The sequence below is a fragment of the Balaenoptera acutorostrata genome, chromosome 7 (assembly GCF_949987535.1).
Source record: "Balaenoptera acutorostrata chromosome 7, mBalAcu1.1, whole genome shotgun sequence".
Classification (NCBI taxonomy): domain Eukaryota; kingdom Metazoa; phylum Chordata; class Mammalia; order Artiodactyla; family Balaenopteridae; genus Balaenoptera; species Balaenoptera acutorostrata.
The window spans coordinates 15,080,824-15,100,936 of NC_080070.1; the positions used below are offsets into that span (position 1 = coordinate 15,080,824).

The 20,113-nt window shown below is 53.4% G+C and overlaps 1 protein-coding gene across 1 annotated transcript; it reads right to left on the reverse strand.

Annotated features, from left to right (window-relative positions):
• Nucleotides 1-516: 516 nt before the first annotated feature.
• CLEC2L (C-type lectin domain family 2 member L) lies at nt 517-19,704 on the reverse strand. The gene is made up of 6 exons (XM_007177266.2): nt 19,345-19,704; nt 10,177-10,251; nt 7,668-7,834; nt 6,691-6,791; nt 4,995-5,107; nt 517-2,083 (listed from the first exon to the last, which is right to left on the reverse strand). The coding sequence occupies exons 1-5, from the start codon at nt 19,532-19,534 to the stop codon at nt 4,996-4,998; spliced, it is 645 nt and encodes a 214-aa protein (XP_007177328.2). The 5' UTR covers nt 19,535-19,704; the 3' UTR covers nt 517-2,083; nt 4,995.
• Between the last annotated feature and the right edge of the window lie 409 nt (nt 19,705-20,113).

A 20,113-nucleotide genomic window follows, 5' to 3' on the forward strand; every position in this document is an offset into this window, starting at 1 on the left:
GCATGCTCTAAGACCCTACTCAATTTACAACATAGTGAAACAGATGATAATTTTTTTAATAATAAATTTATTTATTTTATTTTTGGCTGTGTTGGGTCTTCGTTGCTGTATGCGAGCTTTTTTCTAGTTGCGGCGAGCGGGGGCTACTCTTTGTTGTGGTGCGCAGGCTTCTCATTGCGGTGGCTTCTCTTGTTGCGGAGCACAGGCTCTAGGCGTGCGGGCTTCAGTAGTTGTGGCACGTGGGCTCAGTAGTTGTGGCTCATGGGCCCTAGAGCACAGGCTCAGTAGTTGTGGCGCACGGACTTAGCTGCTCCGCGGCATGTGGGATCTTCCCGGACCAGGGCTCAAACCCATGTCCCCTGCATTGGCAGGGGGATTCTTAACCACTGCGCCACCAGGGAAGCCCAAGATGATAATTTTTAAGCACTTACTATGGGCCAGGCCCTTTGTGTGAATGGCTGACCCTAATAGGCTCTTAACTAGTGTTCATTGTTATTACAATTTTGTCTTAAATGTGTATGTCTTTATTCAAATGGATTCTGTGCTCTAGACTACAGGACCCTAAAGCACATTGCAAAGCAGTTGAGCATCTTATCTTTTTCTCTAAAACATCTGCAAGTTTTCATACTTTTTGTGGGCAGCTGGGCTGGCAGTACAGATTTCTGAGATCAGAGACAGCATGGTGTAGAAGGAGCACTTGAACTAGGAGTCAAGATCAGTTTAGGTCAACACATGTTTATTGAGCACCTTTAGTATGTACCAGGCGCTAGAGAAAAAAGGAGCGTGAGAGTGGGTCCCTGCCCTCTAGGGGCTTACACTTCTGCGTGGATGGTGGACAGGTAAACAAATAAAGCATGATACGTGCAATAATAGTATCAACAACGAACAGAGGAGCCACAAGACCTGAGATCTAGCTCTGCCACTAGATGCGTGACCTTGGACGTGTTATTTAACCTCTCGGGGTCTCATGGATAGTGAGAATGGGGTCGATAATTTCTAATCCCTGAAATTCTAACATCTACAGTTCTCAAAACCCTGTGAGGTAGGCAGGGCAGGCACGATTTCTACTTTATGTTAGAGGTGAAGCCTGGGGTCGGGGAGGTTGAGCACAGCCGCCTGAGCTACACATCTGCTTGTTGGTAGAGCTGGCCCCAGACTAGACTCGGGCAGGTCTTCTGAGTCAGGCCAAGTGTGTACCCACTCCAGGCTGAGACGTGGGATCTCTGATGGGCACGGCAGGAGGTTTTCTGGATGACCCCTGTTTGAATCTCATACTTGCTCCCGGTTTGGAGTTCTTTACGGACTAAGGAAATAGCAGTTCCCTCCTCTACCTCCACCCCCTCCTGGTGTTGAGTACACAGCAGACAGTGGGCATTTCTGAAAACCAGGTCGTCTTTCACAAACAGCACAGTGATATTAGCATAATTATCCTGGTGACCACAGGAATCTTCAGCCGCCAGCCCCAGTCACTGAGGGAAACCCTCCCCGGGCCTGGTTTCCACTCACAGTCAGCCCCTCGCCCTCGCCAGCTGGGCTCTGTGTATGTGCAGAGTATGTTCTGGAGGCGAAGGCAGCTCTCCCTCACGGCCCGGGTGCTCCCTGTCACCTCCACTCAGCCCGCCCAGTATCTACATGCTTAGGGAATGTGAGCGAGCTAACTTAGCTGAAGCAAAACAAACTGAAGAGTGCATCTTGCCGGGCCTCTAAAATCATGCCATGCCCACCAAAGCCAAAAAGACGAGCCTCTTATGATGGCCGGCCACTGCTGTCTCCCACCATGGCAAAGAGTTTCAGAGATGACATTTGGGGGCAATCTTATTGTCATATACAACAATTTTTTTTTGAGCACATGCTATGTGTGCTACAAAGAGGCCAGTGACACATAATCCCTGCTATCCAGGGGCTTATAATCAGATGCCAAGAGCGGTCAGATGACTTTAGAGATGAGTCACAGATGAAAACTTCCGACAGACTACGGTGGTGTGAAAGGCTCAGTCTTAAGTGCTGGAGGTGTTGGGGTGAGGGAGTGGTCACTGAGGGCTGCTGCTGTCCTAGAAGGAGTCCCAGGGAGCTCGAGCTGGGCCTTGAAGGGAGAGAAGGACGGAAGTCAGTATTTGCATTACCCCCTCCCTATGGGAAATTCACCTGAAAACCATATGACGACGATAAAAGTGCACAGGAAGAAACTCGCCTGTGGGCGCCCCACGTCCTCTCCCAAGGTGGCCCCTTCCACCCCTCCTCCCCTTCCGCCACCTCCTAGGCCTGTGATGTACAGCAGTAGAGCAAGTCCCTTAACTGCCCTGAGCCTACTTCCTCATCTGTAAGGTTGTAGGAGGATTTACTAAGCAAACACTAGTGAAACCCACCAGCACGGCAACAAACGCTACCTCCCAGTGAGTCCTCCTGAAAAAAACCCCCGTCCCTCCATCTTCACAAAGGCCGTCTGAGGGTGACCTGGTGTGCGTGCTCCAGCCTCCTACCCACATCCTGCCGGCTCCAGGGGCTACGCCGAGGACAGGGCTGCCGTGCGGGTTCAAGTTCACCCAGGGCACAGCCGCCCAGGCTCCCAGCCAAGCATCTTCTCAACTCCAGGGGAGTGGCCTCAGAAGCGAAAATCTTCCAAAGCGGCTGAGGAGTGGGGCTGGAGGAAGGGTGGTCCCTTGTGCCTGCCCCCAACACCTCCTCCCACCCCCCCCCCACCGAGGGGGAGCCAGCTCGAGCTCCGAGCTCCGAAACCAGCAGAGCGTCCGGCCTCCGTGCTGCCACCTGTGGCCGCCGGCCCCAACTGCACCCGACTCCGCGGCCCCGCCCACCCAGCCTGGCCCCGCCCACGTGGGAGGTGCGCCTGCCTCGTTGGTTTATAACCTTTGGAAGAATTCTCAATATTTCTGAAGTTTGGCGTGCCAGTGTTTTGTTTTGGTCTTCTGTTTCCGTCCTCGTAGGAGCAGATAAGAGAGCTCTTAAAGCACCCATGACCTTGGGTCAGAGTTTCTCTTAGCTTTACCGGATGTAGAATTGTTGTGCGGTCCCAGGGCAAGCCCAAGGCTAGAGAGCTCATCTGCCAGTGTGCCTTGAGGCAGCAGGCTGTGCATATTGAATGAGAACTAAGATCCCAGTGGCCCGGGTTCCTCGGTCCCTGCCCTCCCACACTGCTTCCTCCCCACCCACCACGTGGCGCCCTTCTTCCCACCGGCACCCGCAGGACAGGATGAGAGCACAGCCCTACTTCTCCCCGTCCAGGACCAGTTTTGTCACCCGTGGCAGCATTACCTGCCTCAGGGTCTTTCTGAGAGAATTAAATGAGGCGCCACGTGGAAAGCAACGAGACCATCTTTGAGGGGAAGATACTGGTGAGAACTGGTGTGAGGGAGAGACGCCCTCCCACTTAACACCCTGACCCCTGACCAACCCAAGCAGCAGTAGCGGCAGCTGACCACTTTCTCAATCCCCAGCCCCTCAACACACTTCCCCACAGGGGCTGGGAAGGCGGTGGGCTCCTGCCATCCCTCCACAGGCCACACCGAATTCCCTTAGCTTCTTTACTGCACGCTCAGGTTCCACGCTGGCTTCCCCATAAAGATAAAATAGGAAACCACAAAATACCCATATTTTACTAAGTACCTGGAAAGCTTTCAAGAAGGTCAACGAAACCAAGCTGACAGTTTTGTCTGAAAACTGACAGTAAAAGGACTGAGCGGAGCAGAGCAGGACCTGTTTCCCTGTGAGCCACTTTCTGAAGATGGGCCGGGACCCGGAGTCACACACGCGGCTCCCAGGCAGGCTGGCTGTGTGTCACCCGGCCACAGCTTGCTCTGGGCTCCACGTGTGTGCGTTGGAGAGGGTGGCACTGGCAGCCCCCATAGGCCCAGGGGAACCGCCAGCCTCCCCCCACCCCCGCCCCATCCCCGCTTCCTCTCCAGGCAGACCAGGGGGGAACAGGAAGGGGCCCCGGCACCTGCACAGACTCTTAACCGGCCCAACATGAATATCATCTCTTCTCCGTGGCTCATTCTCCTGCCTTCTTCACCCCATCTTCCCCTAAGGCAGAGTAAGCCATCCCTCAACTGTGTTCCAGAATGTTCTGGTGCTTTCCAAGCTGTTTCCTCTGCTCCCTGTGTGCTCCTTGGGGGATAAAGCTGTCACTCCCCACGCCTAGTGTGGTGTCTGGCACGAGGTAGGTGTGAATCAGTGTTTGTCACGATGAGTTGAATAGTAATGGAGGAACCAGATGGAGCGCACCCCTCGGACATCTAAGAATAACTCAGTGGCCTGGCAACGTTAAACGGTGCCCTGAGGCCACACAGTGTGTTTTTGGCCTGGGTTCCTACACATGCCGCCTGCCACACCGGTGCCTCTTGGTGGTGTCCCTCCAAGGACAGGCACCCGGAGACATGCCCCTCCCCCAAGCCATGATCCTGGAACAAATGGCAGCCGACTTCTCTGGACGCCAGTCATCTCTTTAGTCCATCAGTGACCAACACGGCAGCACCATGGACACAGCAGGGGCCTGCCTGAGACCCCGGGCGAGGCAAGGACGGTGGATGCTGGGCCCAGGTGAGGGGGGGCTTCCCTTCCGGCCTCCCCAGCAGCCAGGAGAGAGATGCGTGGGGAGGGGGCCCGTCTGTGTGGACAGTGCCGCAGCCCGTCAGCCTCCGGAGGAGGGAATGTTCCAGGGTAGGGCCAGGGAGGAACTTGCTGGGTGACTAAGGGTGGACCTGAATTTAAGTGTGAGCCGTGTGCCCTCGTGGGCATGCGTGAGCGTGTCAGTGTGCATGTGTGGCTGGGGACAGGTGCCTGCCGTACTACTGACTCATGGGATTTGACTGCTGAGCCACAGGACCTGCCTGGGGCCAAGGAGACCAGGGACCGAGACTCCGGGGCCTGGGAGAGCGCCCAGGGGCGGAAGGCGCCCTCCTCACCGCTTCGCTTGGAGGCGAGCCCGGGGCTGGCAGGTCTCGGAGGCTGGCTGCAGGGCCGCCTCTGGCCTCACCCACCTCATGTGTAGGCCATCTTGCTGCACACCCAGGGCCGGGTCATCAAACACTCCGTCGACACCAGCCTGGTGGGCTCCACGAAGACACACTCCCCCGGGCCCGAGATGGGGAATCTGTGGCGGGGAGAGAAGAGACCGGGCACTCACGACCTGGCAGACGCGGCCCGTCACTGGGCAGCCCCGGAGGCCCTGTGACTTGTCCTTCCCTCGGGAGCGGCCTTCCGGGACAGTCGGCCCCCACAGACCTCGCTTGCGTGGCTCCCGTCGCCTCCAGAGAGTGCCTCACGGCTCCAGCCCCCGGTGATGCCCACGGATGTTTCCGGGACGCACCCTGCACTTCTCCATCCGGCTTCGCCATCCCGTCGGGCTCAGCTCACTCATCCCAGGAACCCGGGGCCCTGTCTAGGACCACCCTCCACCCACCCACCTTCCCCACAGCGCCCTGCCTGCACCTCCTGTATCTAGCACAGGGCGGGTTCTCCCTGCCTAAAATCATCCCTTTTGAATCTTAGCACTTCTTCTTCACCTCATTTGGTCACCCTGACCTGAGCCCCCTGCCAAGGCTGGAGCTGGGGTCTCAGAGGGCATCCGAAGGACCCCAAGAGGGAGTAGGGGGGCCAGGACCACCTCGATGTCAGAGAAGCGTGGCCCCAAGGCCCGCTGGTTGCCAGGTAGTCAGCGCTCTGGGGACCCCAGCCTCCAGGGCTCCCTGGGTTCCGGGAGCAGGAAGCTTCCAGAAGGGGAGAGGTGGGAGCAGCAAGGGCAAGACTTTCTCAGCAGCTCTAAGAACAGGTCTGGGATGAGGGCAGGACAAGGAAAGAGAAGGAAAAAAAAAAAAAAAGAAAACAAGGCAGAGGCAGTGAGGACAAAGACAGGTGCAGGAGACGGGGAGAAGCCGGCACAGGGAAGGAGTTGTCACAGGCCGCAGTTCACGTCAGGTCAGCAGCTGTGCCCCCGCCCGGCTCCTCGGGCCTAGTCCTCCAGCCTTAGAGTCTACATCAGAAGCTGAGGCTCTTACTCCCCTGTGTGTGCTGCTCTGCATCTCCCTAAGCCTAAACTGCCCCTACACCCATGACTGCTGCCACCGTCGCCCCACAAACAGTCCCTGGCTTTGCACACCCACCAACCCATCACACACTGCCCACCACACCACTTGGGCCACACAAATAATACCACCACTGCACACACCACTGACACCCTCAAGAGGTGTTTTCTCTAAGGGAACCCTCCTGGTGCCCAGGGTTCAGATCCCCTTTCTCCCACAGTGACAATGTTCAGGTGGCACGTGGCTGCCCAGAACAGCGGCCCCACCTCCCACCCTCCCTTGCAGTCAGGTGTGGCCGTGAAGCTAAGTTCTGGCCAACGCACAGGGATGTCCAGGGCACGTCCTCCCTTCCCCTGAGCCACACTGAGCTGTGCAGATGGACTGGGGAGCCACAAGATGGAAAGAGCCCGGGCCCTTTCCAGCAGCAGGAAGGTCTGTTGCCTGCGTGGAGCAGGGCCACCAAACCAGGCTGGACTTTACCAGGCAGAGAGTAGTAAAGCCATTATCATGACTGGGTCTCTGTCCCACACCCCTGACCCTAGAGGTGAGTGGTTCCAGCTAGCACAGAACCAGGTTGTTCAGGAGGTGCGGCTGGGAGGCTACGGCTTCCCCGGTCTAAGCGCCTTGGCCAGAAGATGAAGCCTCAGCTCACGTGTCCGGGTCAAACGGGTCCCCGTTGACCCAGTGGAATTCGTCCCCCACTCTGCGCAGACCAATCCAGGGCTCCCTCCTTGTGAACTTGAACATGAATTCCTGCACCAAGGAAAGAGGGAAACGAAACCTCAGAGTCAGGTGCGGTCTCCTGACTGCTCACACATCCCCAGACTAACCTCAGCTTGGAAGACTGGCTCCCAAGATGTGTAGACACGGAGAGGGTGACACCTCACTGCATCCCGAGAGTGAGGAGCTGGGGTTACAGACACCCTGCACTCACATGGAGCTGCCTGCGATGGCCTCCAAGGGACCCGGGCTCTGGGAGTGCACCACTGGGCCAGGAAGCCTGCAACAGGGTTTGTCTCCTAGCTCGGTGGGCCAGCCTGCCTGCGTTCCTCATTTTCAGGAAGCCTGGAATTGCCTACTTGATGGATTATCTGGGACACATCTCAAAGCTCAGGCTGGATGTCCTTCTACCCGCATATTCCTGGGCCTTTCTCTGCCGAAAGGAGCTATCAGACTGTGTATCAGAGACAAACAGAAGTGACTTTTAGATTTTCTGCTATTTTGGATTGCGTGAACTGTTGCCCTCAAAACCCAAAATGGCCAAGAGACCCACTAATTGTGTTTCTTTCACATTTCTAGTGATATAACTGTTTGGGGTGTTAAATGAGAGATCAGGCCCTGATTTGGACTAGTAGAAGAAGCCAGCGCGATTTTTCATTTCACAAGTGCGGGTATAATTTGTAATGCTCACGCTTCAATACTGAGTCGAGCTCAGCAAACCAGCCTTGGGTGGACATAGTTGGCCTTGACAATAGCAGTGGAAACAAGAGCCCCTCGTGGACCTGCTCAGACCCCATGGAGCCCACCTGCACCCCCCACCCCAGGCTGTGCTCTGGAAACAGGTCACAGGGGACACCAGGTCCTTGGGGCATGGCTCTCCCCGAAGGTCCCCGCCCCACCGGCACGCACCAGCTCCTTCTGGCTCTGGATCACAGCCAGCGCGGCCTCGTGGCCATGACAGTACTGCCTGCCCGTGTTCCAGTCTCTCGGCTCCTCAGAAAAGAAGTAGCATTTCCTTCCGTAGAGTAGCCAGTCCTCCGGGCAGGGCGCCTCGCACTTGATGCAGCCCTTGGAAGCTGTAGGGAAGAGGAGCGGCTCGGTATCCACCAGCACAGCGGGCCTCTGTCCGGCCCCCCGAGGATCCCACTCCGCTCCCTGCCACTCCCTCCACCTGCCTCCACTTTGGTGCCCATCAGCCACATGCCTCGGGGGAGTGCCTGTCACAGTACCTGGCAGGTAAAAGGCTGGTGACTAAATGAGTAAGGAATTTGGGAGACTGGCAGGGACACCGCCCCGAGGGGAAGTGACAGCAGGTTAGGCCCCTGGGTTAAGCTCTCCTCTGTCTCCCCGAACTCCCTGAGGCATGGAAACCGAGAAACTCGGACTTGGAAAGGACCTGGGGACCACGCGTCCTCTCTCTCCAGCCTGGGTGGGAACCATCGGTGGGCTCAATGGGCCTGCTCTCATTGGCTACACCCTCATCAGCTAACACTGCTGAACTGCTGGAAAGATCCTTTGCAATTCTGAGTCCCAACCTGCCTTCCCATGACCTGGAACCTGTGGGTCCAGGATCTGCCTCTGGAGTGACCCGGACAGACCTGGTCTGTCTTCCACCTCCTACTTGAAGAAGGACCCCTGCCTCCCCTCTTCCAGGATTGAACAGACACCGTCCCTTCCACAATCCCTTGCAGGGGGTGCCCTCCAGACCCTTCTCCATCCTGCCTGGCTCAGTACAGTGTGCCCACATCACCAGTAAAATGCTGCCACCAGAACAGGCTGGGACACGTCAGCTGTGGTCCACCACCCAGCAGCGATCACCGTAACCCTTCCAGCTGCTGTGGGCTTTCCAGTCTTCAGATGCTCCAATGAGAAGAATCTATGGGTATGTGCCTATGTGCACTTTTCTGGGAAGGAGGCCCAGAACTTCCATGAGATTCTCTAAGACTCCTTGCCAAAAGGAATTCAGCCATACTCTTCAACTATTTTCCTATGATCTCTTTCTAAGCCAGGTCTCCCCTGTCCAGAACATGTGTAAATCACATTTAAATCCAAATGCAGGATCTTGTGTTTATTTCTTCCACAGCCATCTCATTCACATTGGCTCATTTGAGTTTCTGAAGATAAATTTTAATCTTGGTTTCTTTTTCATCTGTCATATTGAGCATCCCTCTTTGAATTGTTTCACCTGCAAATTCCATAAGCATATTTTTTTGTTTGTTCTCATACAAGAGACTGACTAAAATGTAGACCAGGACAGAGCCAAGAACAAGTCCATGGTACTCAAGCCCCCAAGGGAGCTACCACCACACCAACACCAATTAATTAATGGGCACCCTGGCATTCCTGCTCAATGAGCTACAGGCCCACTTAGACTTACTGGCCATGCTTTCCCACGAGGATCTCCAGGGACCCTGTTGTGTTTTACTGCAATCTCAATATGCTATGTTTACACGTTGCCCTGTCCTCCCAACCTAGCAATGGAACAATTTCATTTGTAACAATTAGTCTAGGTGAATCCAAGCTGACCCCAGTGGTCACCACATTCTTTGCTAAGCACTCACAACTCCTTGCTTAGCCTGCATGCCCTACAAGTGAGGGTTTGGTAGGAATTGATGTTATCAGTGGATTTTCCTCCCATTTTGAGGTCTCAGGGCGCTTCTCAAAGATTAAAGACAGAGGTCCTGAAGTCACTTTGCAAACCCTTCAGAAGCCATGACGTACTTTGACTTGAATCCATTAAAAGCAGCAAATCCCAGGGTCATATAGCCTCACCTCCCTTACTTAGTAGCAGTTTCCTCTTTTGCATTCCTCCTTCAACCCTTTCAGTCCTACCTGCCACTCCGTGTTTTTCAGGCCTCTCCCCCTTGGAATGCTCTGGTCCCTCTACCTCCTGCTCTCTAGGAAACTGTTCATTCTTCAGGGATTAGCACATGTGTCCCCCACCTCCGGGAAGCCCCCAGGCAGTAACACCTCTATCACTGGACAGGGAAGTTGATGTCATACATTTCAAAAGATCTCCAGCACTTAGCCCAGGGCCTAACACACAGCCGGGCTCAATAAATGTTTGTTGAGTGAGTGAATGAGATCTTTAAGGCCCTTAACCCCAAACCATCTCCTTCAAGAAGCATTACGTGACTACCACACACCAAGTTTGTTCCGCGTTCCCGAAGCATTTTTGTGATCGTACCTAAGTTAACATCTCCACTTCCGCTGCATGGCTTAGCAAAGAGGACGGGTATAGTCGATGTGTGTACTATTTTAGGCTAAAATCTCATCTAGAACCAACTCTCTATTTCCTATTTACTTTGACCCCACAGAATTGGCGGTATGTCTGGAACCTTTCTTTACCTAATCAGACATGCTTTTGACAAGGTGTGTAGGAACTGAACCGCATAAGTGCTCTGACATCCATGCTCACCCAATATGCTCATCACCACCAGGATGGCGAACAGAAGCACTGCGATGGCCCCCAGCAGGAGACGCGTGGTGGTGTCTGAGGAGAGAGAAAGGGGTTGATTACCTGGCATGTCCCCATCACCCATCCCCACCTCCAGCCCCAAGTCCTGATAGTGCGAAACTCTGGGGCTGTGTTTGAACAAGCCCTCCAGGAGATTCTGATGCTGAAGTCTGAGGTGCCGTTCGAAAGCACGGGTCTGTCTGATTCTGCGATTCCCCTGCTTAAAAACCCTGCCTCCGGGGCTACACACTTGAACTCCTTCTGTGGCTGTCGGAGCTTTCCAATCTTTCATCTCCTGCTGCTTCTCTACCTCATCCCTGGTTTCAGCCAGACGGACTCCTTGAAATACCCCAGTCCGTCCTCACAGCCCTTCAGCTGGGTCTTTGCTCCCAAATTTCTTCTCCTCCACTGCAGTCTCTTGAAATCCTGCCCCACACCCTCCATTCTCTCCACGAAAGCTTTCCTAATCCTCTGGCTTCTCCCTTTTAAATTTATATTTATTGTTCTCATCTAAAATTTTAATTTGATGTTTAAGGAAAGAACCCTTTTAGACTTCAGACACAGGGTCTTTGAAAGTTTTTTTGTGATAAAATATACATAACATAAAAGTTGCCATCTTAACCATTTTTAAGTGTGCAATTTGTGGCGTTAATTATATTCACAATGTTGTGCGCTGTGAATTTGCAAAATTCCACTGTCTATTTGCAAAATGTTTTCATTACCCCAAACAGAAACTCTGTACCAATTAAGCATTAACGCCTCATTTCCACCTCCCTCCAGCCCCTGATAACCTCTAATCTACTCTCTGTTCTATAAATTCACCTATTCTAGGAACCTTATGTAAGTGGAATCATGCAATATCTGTCCTTTTGGGTCTGACTTCTTTCACTTAACATAATGTTTTCAAGGTTCATCCATGTTGTAGCACATACCAGAATTTCATTCCTTTTTTATGGCTGAATAATATTCCATTGTATAATTATATACATTTTGTTTATCCATCCATCCATCCATTGATGGATACTTGGGCTGTTTCCATCTTTTGGTTATTATGAATAATGCTGCTATGAACATTGGCAAATATCTGTTTGAGTCCCTGTTTTCAATTCTTTTGGGTATATGCCTAGGAGTGGAATTGCTGGATCATATAGTAATTCTACATTTAACTTTTTGAGGAACCACCAAACTGTTTTCCACTGCTGCTGCACCATTTTGCATCCTGCCAGCAATGCCAACGCACAAGTGTTCTAATTTCTCCATCTCTTCACCAACACTTGTTAGTTTCCATTTTTGTTTGTTATAGCCATCCTAGTAGGTGAGTACTCCCTTTTTATTTTTAACCATTTTTAAAACCTTTTAAAAGTTATATATGTGCATAGATGAAAGAAGTGTCTCCACAGCCCAGTGCTGGGCTGTCCACCATTACTCACCCATGACGAGCTAGGTACCAAAATCGAGAGGAAGTATCTAGAAACTTTTACAGCAGTTCAGCATTGCTGTGACATCCAAGTGCCTGATACTGTTTCTAGTAATTTGTCTGTATTGTACTTCACAACAAATTGGGAAAAGAAACCTGGTCCTTTATCAAGGATCTGAAAAGCAACAGATCTGAAGTCAAGAAATTCTACCAGCCTTCACTAAACAAACTAACAACCAAACAGAACATTGCCCCTTCCACAGAGGCAACTATTTCCAACCCTTTGAGCTAATTCTTTTGGTATTTACCTCCAAATCTCTAAAAGCTTTGCGTATGTCAATACTTTTTGACTTTTCTATTTAAGACACTACTTATTGACTTCCCACAATAATGAGGAAGATTTAATTCTCTGCATTACTATCCCCACCCTGACCACTCACACACTACCTGCTCTCTCAACATCATAGTTTGGGTTAGACTGATAATTAGGTGTTCTTTTCGTATGGCAATGTAAATGCTACTCCCAGGAAAGCTATGCGGTGTATTATGATCTTTATTTCTACACAACTTCTTGTTTCCCTGTAATTAATCATTTTCCTTTGCTTACACTTCTGTGTGCTCATCATTATTTCAACTTCAAAACTCCTTTAAGCTGATGAGGCAAAATCAGGAATTCTACTTCACCTTTGACTTAGTCTGCACAGGCTGCTCTAACAAAAACCATAGACTGGGTACTGAAACAACAGACACTTCTCTCTCACAATTCTGGAGGCAAGGAAGTCCAAGATCAAGGTACCAGCAGATTCCATTCTTGGTGAGGGCCCCCAGGATGGGATTAGTGCCCTTATTAGACAAGGAAGAGCCACCAGAGAGGAGAGAGGAAGCTCTCATATCCACTGTCTCTTTGCCTTTGCTATTTCCTGAAGATTTTTTTAACTTTATCTTCCCACTCGCTACTGAATCTTTTATTTCTACAATTATTTTTAACTGCTAAGGTTTTTTTGGGTTTGTTGCTGCTGTTCCCTGAATACTCCCTCTTAAAGCGTCCTGTTCTTATTTTAATGATGTAAAATTTTCTCTTATCTCTCTGAGGATATTACTGATAGTTTTTTAGGTTTTTTTGGGGGGGAGGAGGGGGGCTCTGGAGGGGGTGGGGGAGAGGTGGGCAGAAAGTTTAATCTGTATAATCTCTGTTTTCTCCAAACTGCTTTTTTTTTTCCTGTTCATTTGTTTTGATCTCTAGCTTCCATGTCAGAGACTTTCCTCAGATGTCTGGAGATCCTTGGTTATATGATTAAGGCAGGAGGAATAAGACTTCATTGGCACCTCTGAGACAGGAAGAGGGGCTTATTAACTGTGAGGGTCGTGGCAGAGTGACAGGCTGGTCCTCAAGGCTGTCTGTTTGTTGACCTCCTTGGGTTTTTCCTCTTGGGTCAGTGTCCCTGGAGACTGCTCTTCTGTTTTGCCTCCTGGAGGGTGTAGGCTTGGCTGGGAAAAGAGGCTAGGAGGCCATCCTGAGCCCTCAATACATAAATGTCGCCTTAACTGCTTGCTCTCAAATGTGTTGGTGTCCGGAGGCCCTCTCTCCCCAAGGCAGAGGGCTGGGGAATGGGCTCACAGAGTGGGGAGAGGACTTGGGGATCTGAAGTCTTCCTAACAAGTGTTCACCCAGCCCTCCTGATTTCAGCTCCCTCTTCACTCATGGCTGTGCTGACTGGTGACCCGGTCTCTGTGCCGTGGGGTTCCTGTTTGTGACTCAGGTTGCTCCTCTGCTTCCTGAACTTTCACAGGCCAGTGGATTCAGTGTCAGTTACACGATCATTGATCCCTATGTGTTTGTTTGTTTGTTTAATTAATTAATTTATTTATTTTTGGCTGCGTTGGGTCTTCGTTGCTGCGCGCGGGCTTTCTCTAGTTGCAGCAAGTGGGGGCTACTCTACGTTGCGGTGCACAGGCTTCTCATTGTGGTGGCTTCTCTTGTTGCGGAGCACGGGCTCTAGGCGCGTGGGCTTCAGCAGTTGTGGCACGCGGGCTTCAGTAGTTGTGGCTCGCGGGCTCTAGAGCACAGGCTCAGTAGTTGTGGCACACAGGCTTAGTTGCTCCGCGGCATGTGGGATCTTCCCGGACCAGGGCTCGAACCTGTGTCCCCTGCATTGGCAGGTGGATTCTTAACCACTGCACCACCAGGGAAGCCCCTCGTTGCTATTGTTTTGTCTCCTGTTCTTGTTATCCTTGTGACCTTTTAAAAATCCCTTTACTGTTGTATTAATGAGCTTTGGAAGGGAAAGAAAATAAACGCCTATATTCAGTCTGCCATCTTTACTTGCAAGTCCAACAAACATCCGGGAGTCCTTCCTATGAGCACGGTCTATACTGGCAAGTGACCAGGAGTTCAGAGGTGGGTGGCTTCCGGCACGGTCAGAACAGAGGCTCATGCCTGCCCTCGAGGGCTGGGCTCCTTCTGTATCTGCTCTGCTGTCCTCAGGGGCAGCTTGTTGTAAGACTAATCCCCTTGAGCTGCATATGAATCCTGCCTTTCCCGTCTTTATTTTTTTTTATTTTTTATTTATTTATTTTTTTGTTTGCGCTGGGTCTTTGTTGCAGCTCGCAGGCTTAGTTGCGGTATGTGGGATCTTAGTTCCCCGACCAGGGATCGAACCCAGGCCCCCTGCATTGGGAGTGCAGAGTCTTAACCACTGGACCACTAGGGAAGTCCCTCCTTTCCCTTCTTTAAATGCCTCTCGATCCTCTTCTACAACCCTGGCACCACAATGAGAGCCTAGCATCGTAAGCCACTTCACGTGGGTTCAGATCCCAGCTCTGCCACTTTTTAGTGGCAAAGCTACTTAGCTTCTATTTTATTTCATTTTCCTCGTCTTTCAAATGAAGTCATAATAGTGTCTCCCTCTTAGAATTTTCTGAGAATTCAACATATAGGGCTTAGAGCAGTGCCTGGCACGGTAAGCTCTCCTTCAGTGTTAGCAATTACCATCATGATGATTATCGGCCCATGGGCTCCTTTAGGGTAAGGGCTGTGCTTTACTCACGTTTGGGCTCCCTATAACAGGGCTCGGGTCATTGCCTTGCGTGTTACAGAGCACCCACTGATACTAAAAAACACAAAGGGAATCTAGCTGCCCTGAATGACAATGCCCTTGGCCGTGCGGATATACACCTGCTCTCAGGGAAAGGGGAGTCTGTGCCTGTGTCTCCAGCATCACCAGAACTGAGGACTCTCTTCATCCTTGCATGGGGATAACTGCTCTGGATGCGGCACTGTGGACGAGAGAGGGTGCGCTACAGAGTCTGACTCCTTGTTCACTCTCGAGGACAGCTGTGGGGCTGCACAAGCCAAAACAATGTTGTATTCGTTTCCTAGGTTGACGTAACAAAGCACCACAAAGCAGGTGGCTTAGAACACCAGAAATGTGTTGTCTCACAGTTCTGGAGGCTAGAAGTCCACAATCAAGTTGTCAGCAGGGCCGTGCTCCCTCTGAGACCTGTAGGGAATTCCTTCCTTGCTTTGTCCTCGTTTATGCTGGTTGGCTGGTTGCAGCTGCATCACTGCAGCCTCTGCCTTCATCGTCACATCCTTCTCCCTGTGTGTCTCTTTGTCTTCACGTGACCACCTCTTATAAGGACACCAGTCATATTGGGTTAGGAGCCCACCCTGCTCCAGTATGCCCCCATCTGAACTAATTACAACTGCAATGACCATACTTCCAAATAAGGGCAGATTCTGAGGTACTGGGGAGTTAGGACTTCAACATATCTCTTTGGAGGGGGGGATACAATTCAAGCCATAACAAATGTCTAACTCAGCAATCCTTCCTTCTATGCAATGGCCCTTATTAGATGGAGTTTGAGGGTGCAGTTTATTTATGTTATAAATGTATATGACTTAGCCTAATGTTAGAAGGAACAACTGAAAAAAAACTGGCTCCCAAGCCCAGACAAATCTCCCAACACCCGCATATCCACAGCGCAAAAGAGAATCATAGCTGACGTTTCTCTAAGTTGCCAGGGCCACAGCCTGGAAAGCATACTCTTGACTGTCACAAACTATCAAATGTAGAGTTTGGTAATTTTTAAATTTTTAAGAGGCTTTGCTAAATGCATGTGTGTGGTTTTGAGCAGGAAGTTGTGGGTTTATGTCTTATCAAGAAACTTTCAACATTAAAAATTCAGAATTGGTGAGCACTGGAAAATCTATAGCCTGAGATTTGCAGAATCACTCTGTCCCCACTCCTGTACCCCCAGGCTGCTTTTCCTCACCCTCCCTACCCCAGTGCCAGAAACATTCCCATCTCCAGTCACCTCCAGTCTTTCCAGAACCTAGGCGGGAGCTCTGGATCACTTTTCCAGCCTGTCCCCCAAAGCTGAGGATGGAAGGAAGGGTTAATATCCACAGGGAGAGGACTCAATCAGGAGAATTTCTGTTTGGCTTCCTATTTATAAAGCTAACTGTTCATCGAAGGAAAGTCTTAAAGACCTGGGCTCTAATTCCAGCTTCAGATTTAAGATGTTTTCCACGTCACTTAACCTGTGAAGAGGAAAAACCATCTGCTGGAGGTGGCAGGGTTGTCTGAGGAGCGCAGGGACGAGAGCTACATGCGTCAGAAGCACAATTTGATTCTCTCCAATTAGCCTCACCAAGCCGCATGTTGGTCAGCTCAGGACAGAGTAAGAGGTTTCACATCAGAGGGCCTCGTGGCAAACCCGATGGGATTTCACGTGTGAGAGAGCAACGTGCATCCTTGGGCAAGACACTTAGCCTCTCCGAGTCTCAGTTTCCTCATATATAAAATAGGTACATCACTCACCAAGCCCCTGCAAGGGTAGATGTGAGGGTTAAACAAGACAGCTATTGAGAAAGCCCCAGCACGGGGCTGGCACTTTGTAGGTGCTTGATAAATATTCGGTACGTGGTAATAAAGGAGCACAGGCCCCCTGAGGGTTCAGCTTGGTCAAATCAAGAAGTCTCAAGACATATGCTTGGCTAAGCAAGGGCTGCAAAACCCCTTGGCCCCCAGGCCTGGCAGACCCCTCATCCCATCACGGGTGTTTCTCAGGGTCTGCAGACTGGGCCCATTATGAGGACTTCAGTTTGGGGTAGGGAGTGGACTCAAAGTAGGCAGACGAGCAGTCAAAGGATTTCAGCTGAGCAGTTGGTCACACACTTTCCCTGGGTTCCCTCATCAGGGATGCCGGGCTCTAGGGACTGGGGAAAGGGATCACCTGCACACAGCCTACACCCCAGCACCTTGGTCCATGTAGCCCCGAGAGGCAGAAATCCTCATCTTGCTTAGCAGATGAAGAAACTGAGGCTCAGACAAGTTTGAAAACCTGCCAGCCCGCTGGCAGTGGAAGGATCTGGCTCAGGCTTACCCAACTCCAGAATCCGTGCTCTTTGCACTGCAGCAGACTGCCTCAGTCCCTGTCGACACTGTGATTTCTGCAAGGGCAGGGATGTTCCCAGTGCCTAGAGCTGCGCTGGAACAGTGGGGCCTCCAGGAGCGTTTGTGGGAGGTGAGGAAGAGTGAGTGAACGTGGGGGGGGGGGGGGATCAGCACACGGCAGGACCTTGGAGAGCACCGTCGTGGTCCGAGAGCTCCCCTCTCCCCGCAGGAGACGCGGAGCCCAGGGAACACCCAGGAGATGCTCAGGGGACCAGTGGAGGGGAGGCCCCTGGCAGGGACACAGACTCCACAGCCTAAAACTCCTGTGGGAAAAGGCCCACAGGCTCCAGATGCTGAGCCCCCAAGGTCCACAGGCACCAGGGTGGGGCTGCTCCTGGTGGACCGTGGGAACGAGGGCAGGGGCCAGAGGTGCCACGAGACACAAAGCCAGGCCAGGCAGGGAGCCATGCCCAGACAGGCGAGACGAGGCTGGGCCACAGGTGGGCACTGAGCACAGACTGGGCTAGACTCCACAGGGCCTGGAAGAGCCAGTGTCCTGAGAGACCCCCTGGGCCATTTCCTGCCGGGCGTGCGGCTTCTTCTTCAGCCTAACTTGCAGGTGGTCGACCCAGCTGTGGTTGGGAGTAGGAAGCAGAAGGGGCCAAGGTCAGGATGGGAGGTAAGACGGGAGCCAGCCAGTCGGAGGCACTGAAAGAGGCCGCACCACCCCTGAAGTGGCCCCTAAGCACTGGGGGCTGGAATGAGGTTAGGGCGGCCCCCGGAGAAATGCTTACGAATGAATGAGTGGAGAAATATAGGCAAGAGGAGTGAGCAACTTCAAGAAATAACTTGGGCAGGAGGGAAACAGGGGGTCACAGGCAAATCTAACAGTGAGCCCGAAGATGCATGACAAAGAGAGGGTTTGTCCACCTTTATTCAGCTCAGCTCTCCTCAGCCCAAAGGTCCTCTGCAATGGCTCTCTTACACTGAGTTCCAACATCTTTGCCTCCTTTGTCCCAAATCACCATCCAGGTGTCCAGCTTTCCCCTCAGAGTCTGCACAGCCCCTCCTCAGGCCATCCGTGTCCCCTGGCCTACCAGCCTTTGGGTCAAATGCCGACAGAACTGTCCCCACGTCTCCCTCCTTGGCCAGGCACCTGCCCTGGCTGGCGCTGGTTATGTCCCTCCCCTGACCACGGCCCCGCCTTCCTCACTGACCTGACCTTGGTCTGACCCCTCTGGGCCACCACCACTTTTCCAAGGGCCACCCACTGTCTCATTCTATGCTTCAAATCTCTCAACAGCCGCTTCAGACAAAGTCCAAACACTTTGGCAAGGCCTGGCTGGCCATTCACGGTCTGGGCTCTCCAGACTCCTCTCTTCTCACCGCGCCCCACCCCGATCCTGGTATTCTGGAGGTCAGTTCCCCACAAGGGACAGGCGAGTTCTCGCCACTTGATCCCTGAACATGTCATTCCTCGAGCCTGGTGCACCCATCTTTCTCTTTCCACACCTCCTAAGAGGTCACCTACTCCAGGAAGCCCTCCTTTTCTGACACTCCTTCCCTAATGGTTGGGTGATCCAGGTCCTGGGCTTCCCTAGTTGATGCCGTCGAGGTCCTCGGCCTTTGGACTCCGGGTGTCCAGAGTACCGAGAAACGTCCAGAGAACCAGCCCTCTGGCCAGCTCCAGCACCTCCCACACCACTCAAGTGGCCACACAAGTTCACTGAAAGAACTCATGAACTTGATTGAAATCTGTCTTCCACTTTGTTGACCGCCCCCTTGGCCAGTCAGGGGTCAGGCCGTGAGCCCCTCTGACTGGAAGAGGTAGGTGGGACCCCCGACTTGCAAGGAAGGCCCTCTGGCCAATTCTCCCTCCCGGTACCACCAGCGCCCCATCCCCCAACCCCCTTCTCACGGGGCATTAGCACTGTGTCGGGGTCCACAGCTTTTGTCACTTTGCCCAAAGTACTTTCACTGCTAGAGAGTCAAGCCACTCTCTCAATATGCCGATCGGGTGAGTGCCGGACGGTAACTGTCCCCCTTCACTCATAAGGAAACAGGCTCAGAGAATGAAACCTGCTCCCAAGGTCAAAGAGGGAGTTAGCTGCAGACACAGGGTCAAGGCTGTACTATAGGTGGTCCCCAGTTACCTGTTCCCCACCGCCCCACAATGTGGCATCTGATGCCCTGGCAATCCTCCGGCTTCCAGAGTCGCGCTCCCCGCTCTCCCCACCGGGAGACCGGCCAAGGTGACTCTGTCCCGCCTCCCGGGTCCCGGGGCCGGGGGATGGAGGGCCGCTAGGCGCTTACCCTCTAAGGCCGCTTTCCAGCTGGTGCTGCCCTCGTAGCCCGACCCCGATCGCCGCAGCAGCCCCTCGGGACCGCGGCCCTCCGCTTCGGCGGGCGAGCGCAGCCTGGGCGCGGCGGGGGCGGCCGCGGGACGGACGGCGGGGGGCGGCGGCGGCCGGGCCCGCGCGGGGGGCTCCCGGGCCGGCTCCATGCTTGGCGCTCCGCCGCGCCGCGACCGCGCTCCTGTGCCGAGGTGCGGGGCCCGGCCCGACGCGCACTCGGCGCTCCGCGCGCCCTGCGGGCCCCCCAGGCCGGCCTCGGGTGGGCGAGGGTCGGGGCTGGCGCAGGCCGAGGCTGAGCCCGGCTCCCCGCGCCTGACCCGCTGCGCCCGGCGGCCGCCACCGCCTGGGTCCCCGCGCGCCGCGCCTGCCCCGCCGAGCCGCAGCCTCCGCGCAGAGCCGGGGCGCGGGAGGAGGAGCGCGGGGAGGTGCGGCGGGGCGGGGGCAGGGAGGGAGGAGGCTCCGGGCGCGCGGGGACCCACAGCCCCGCCCCCCGGCCTCCCGCCCCCTCGGCAGGAGTCCAGATGCTGCGGAGCCGGGAGCGCGAATCCTGGAGCCGGGAGCCCTGGGTTCCAATCCAGGTCCACCTGCCAGCCTCCTACTTGTACTCTGTTAAAACGGGAATCAAGTTCACGCGGCTCAAGGAAGATGAGGGGCTTTCCTCCGGGCTACCCTGGAGCCGGAGCAGAGGGGTGAGGGCTGTGTCTTCGGCGCCTACTCTTGGCAGATGA

Excerpts from the sequence above, each read along its gene's own strand:
- CLEC2L (XM_007177266.2), bottom strand. The coding sequence starts at position 19,534 with ATGGAGCCGGCCCGGGAGCCCCCCGCGCGGGCCCGGCCGCCGCCGCCC. Across the intron at positions 10,252-19,344 it reads CTGGAAAGCGGCCTTAGAGG|ACACCACCACGCGTCTCCTG; the intron begins GTAAGCGCCTAG and ends CTCTCTCCTCAG. Across the intron at positions 5,108-6,690 it reads GACCCGTTTGACCCGGACAC|ATTCCCCATCTCGGGCCCGG; the intron begins GTGAGCTGAGGC and ends TCCCCGCCACAG.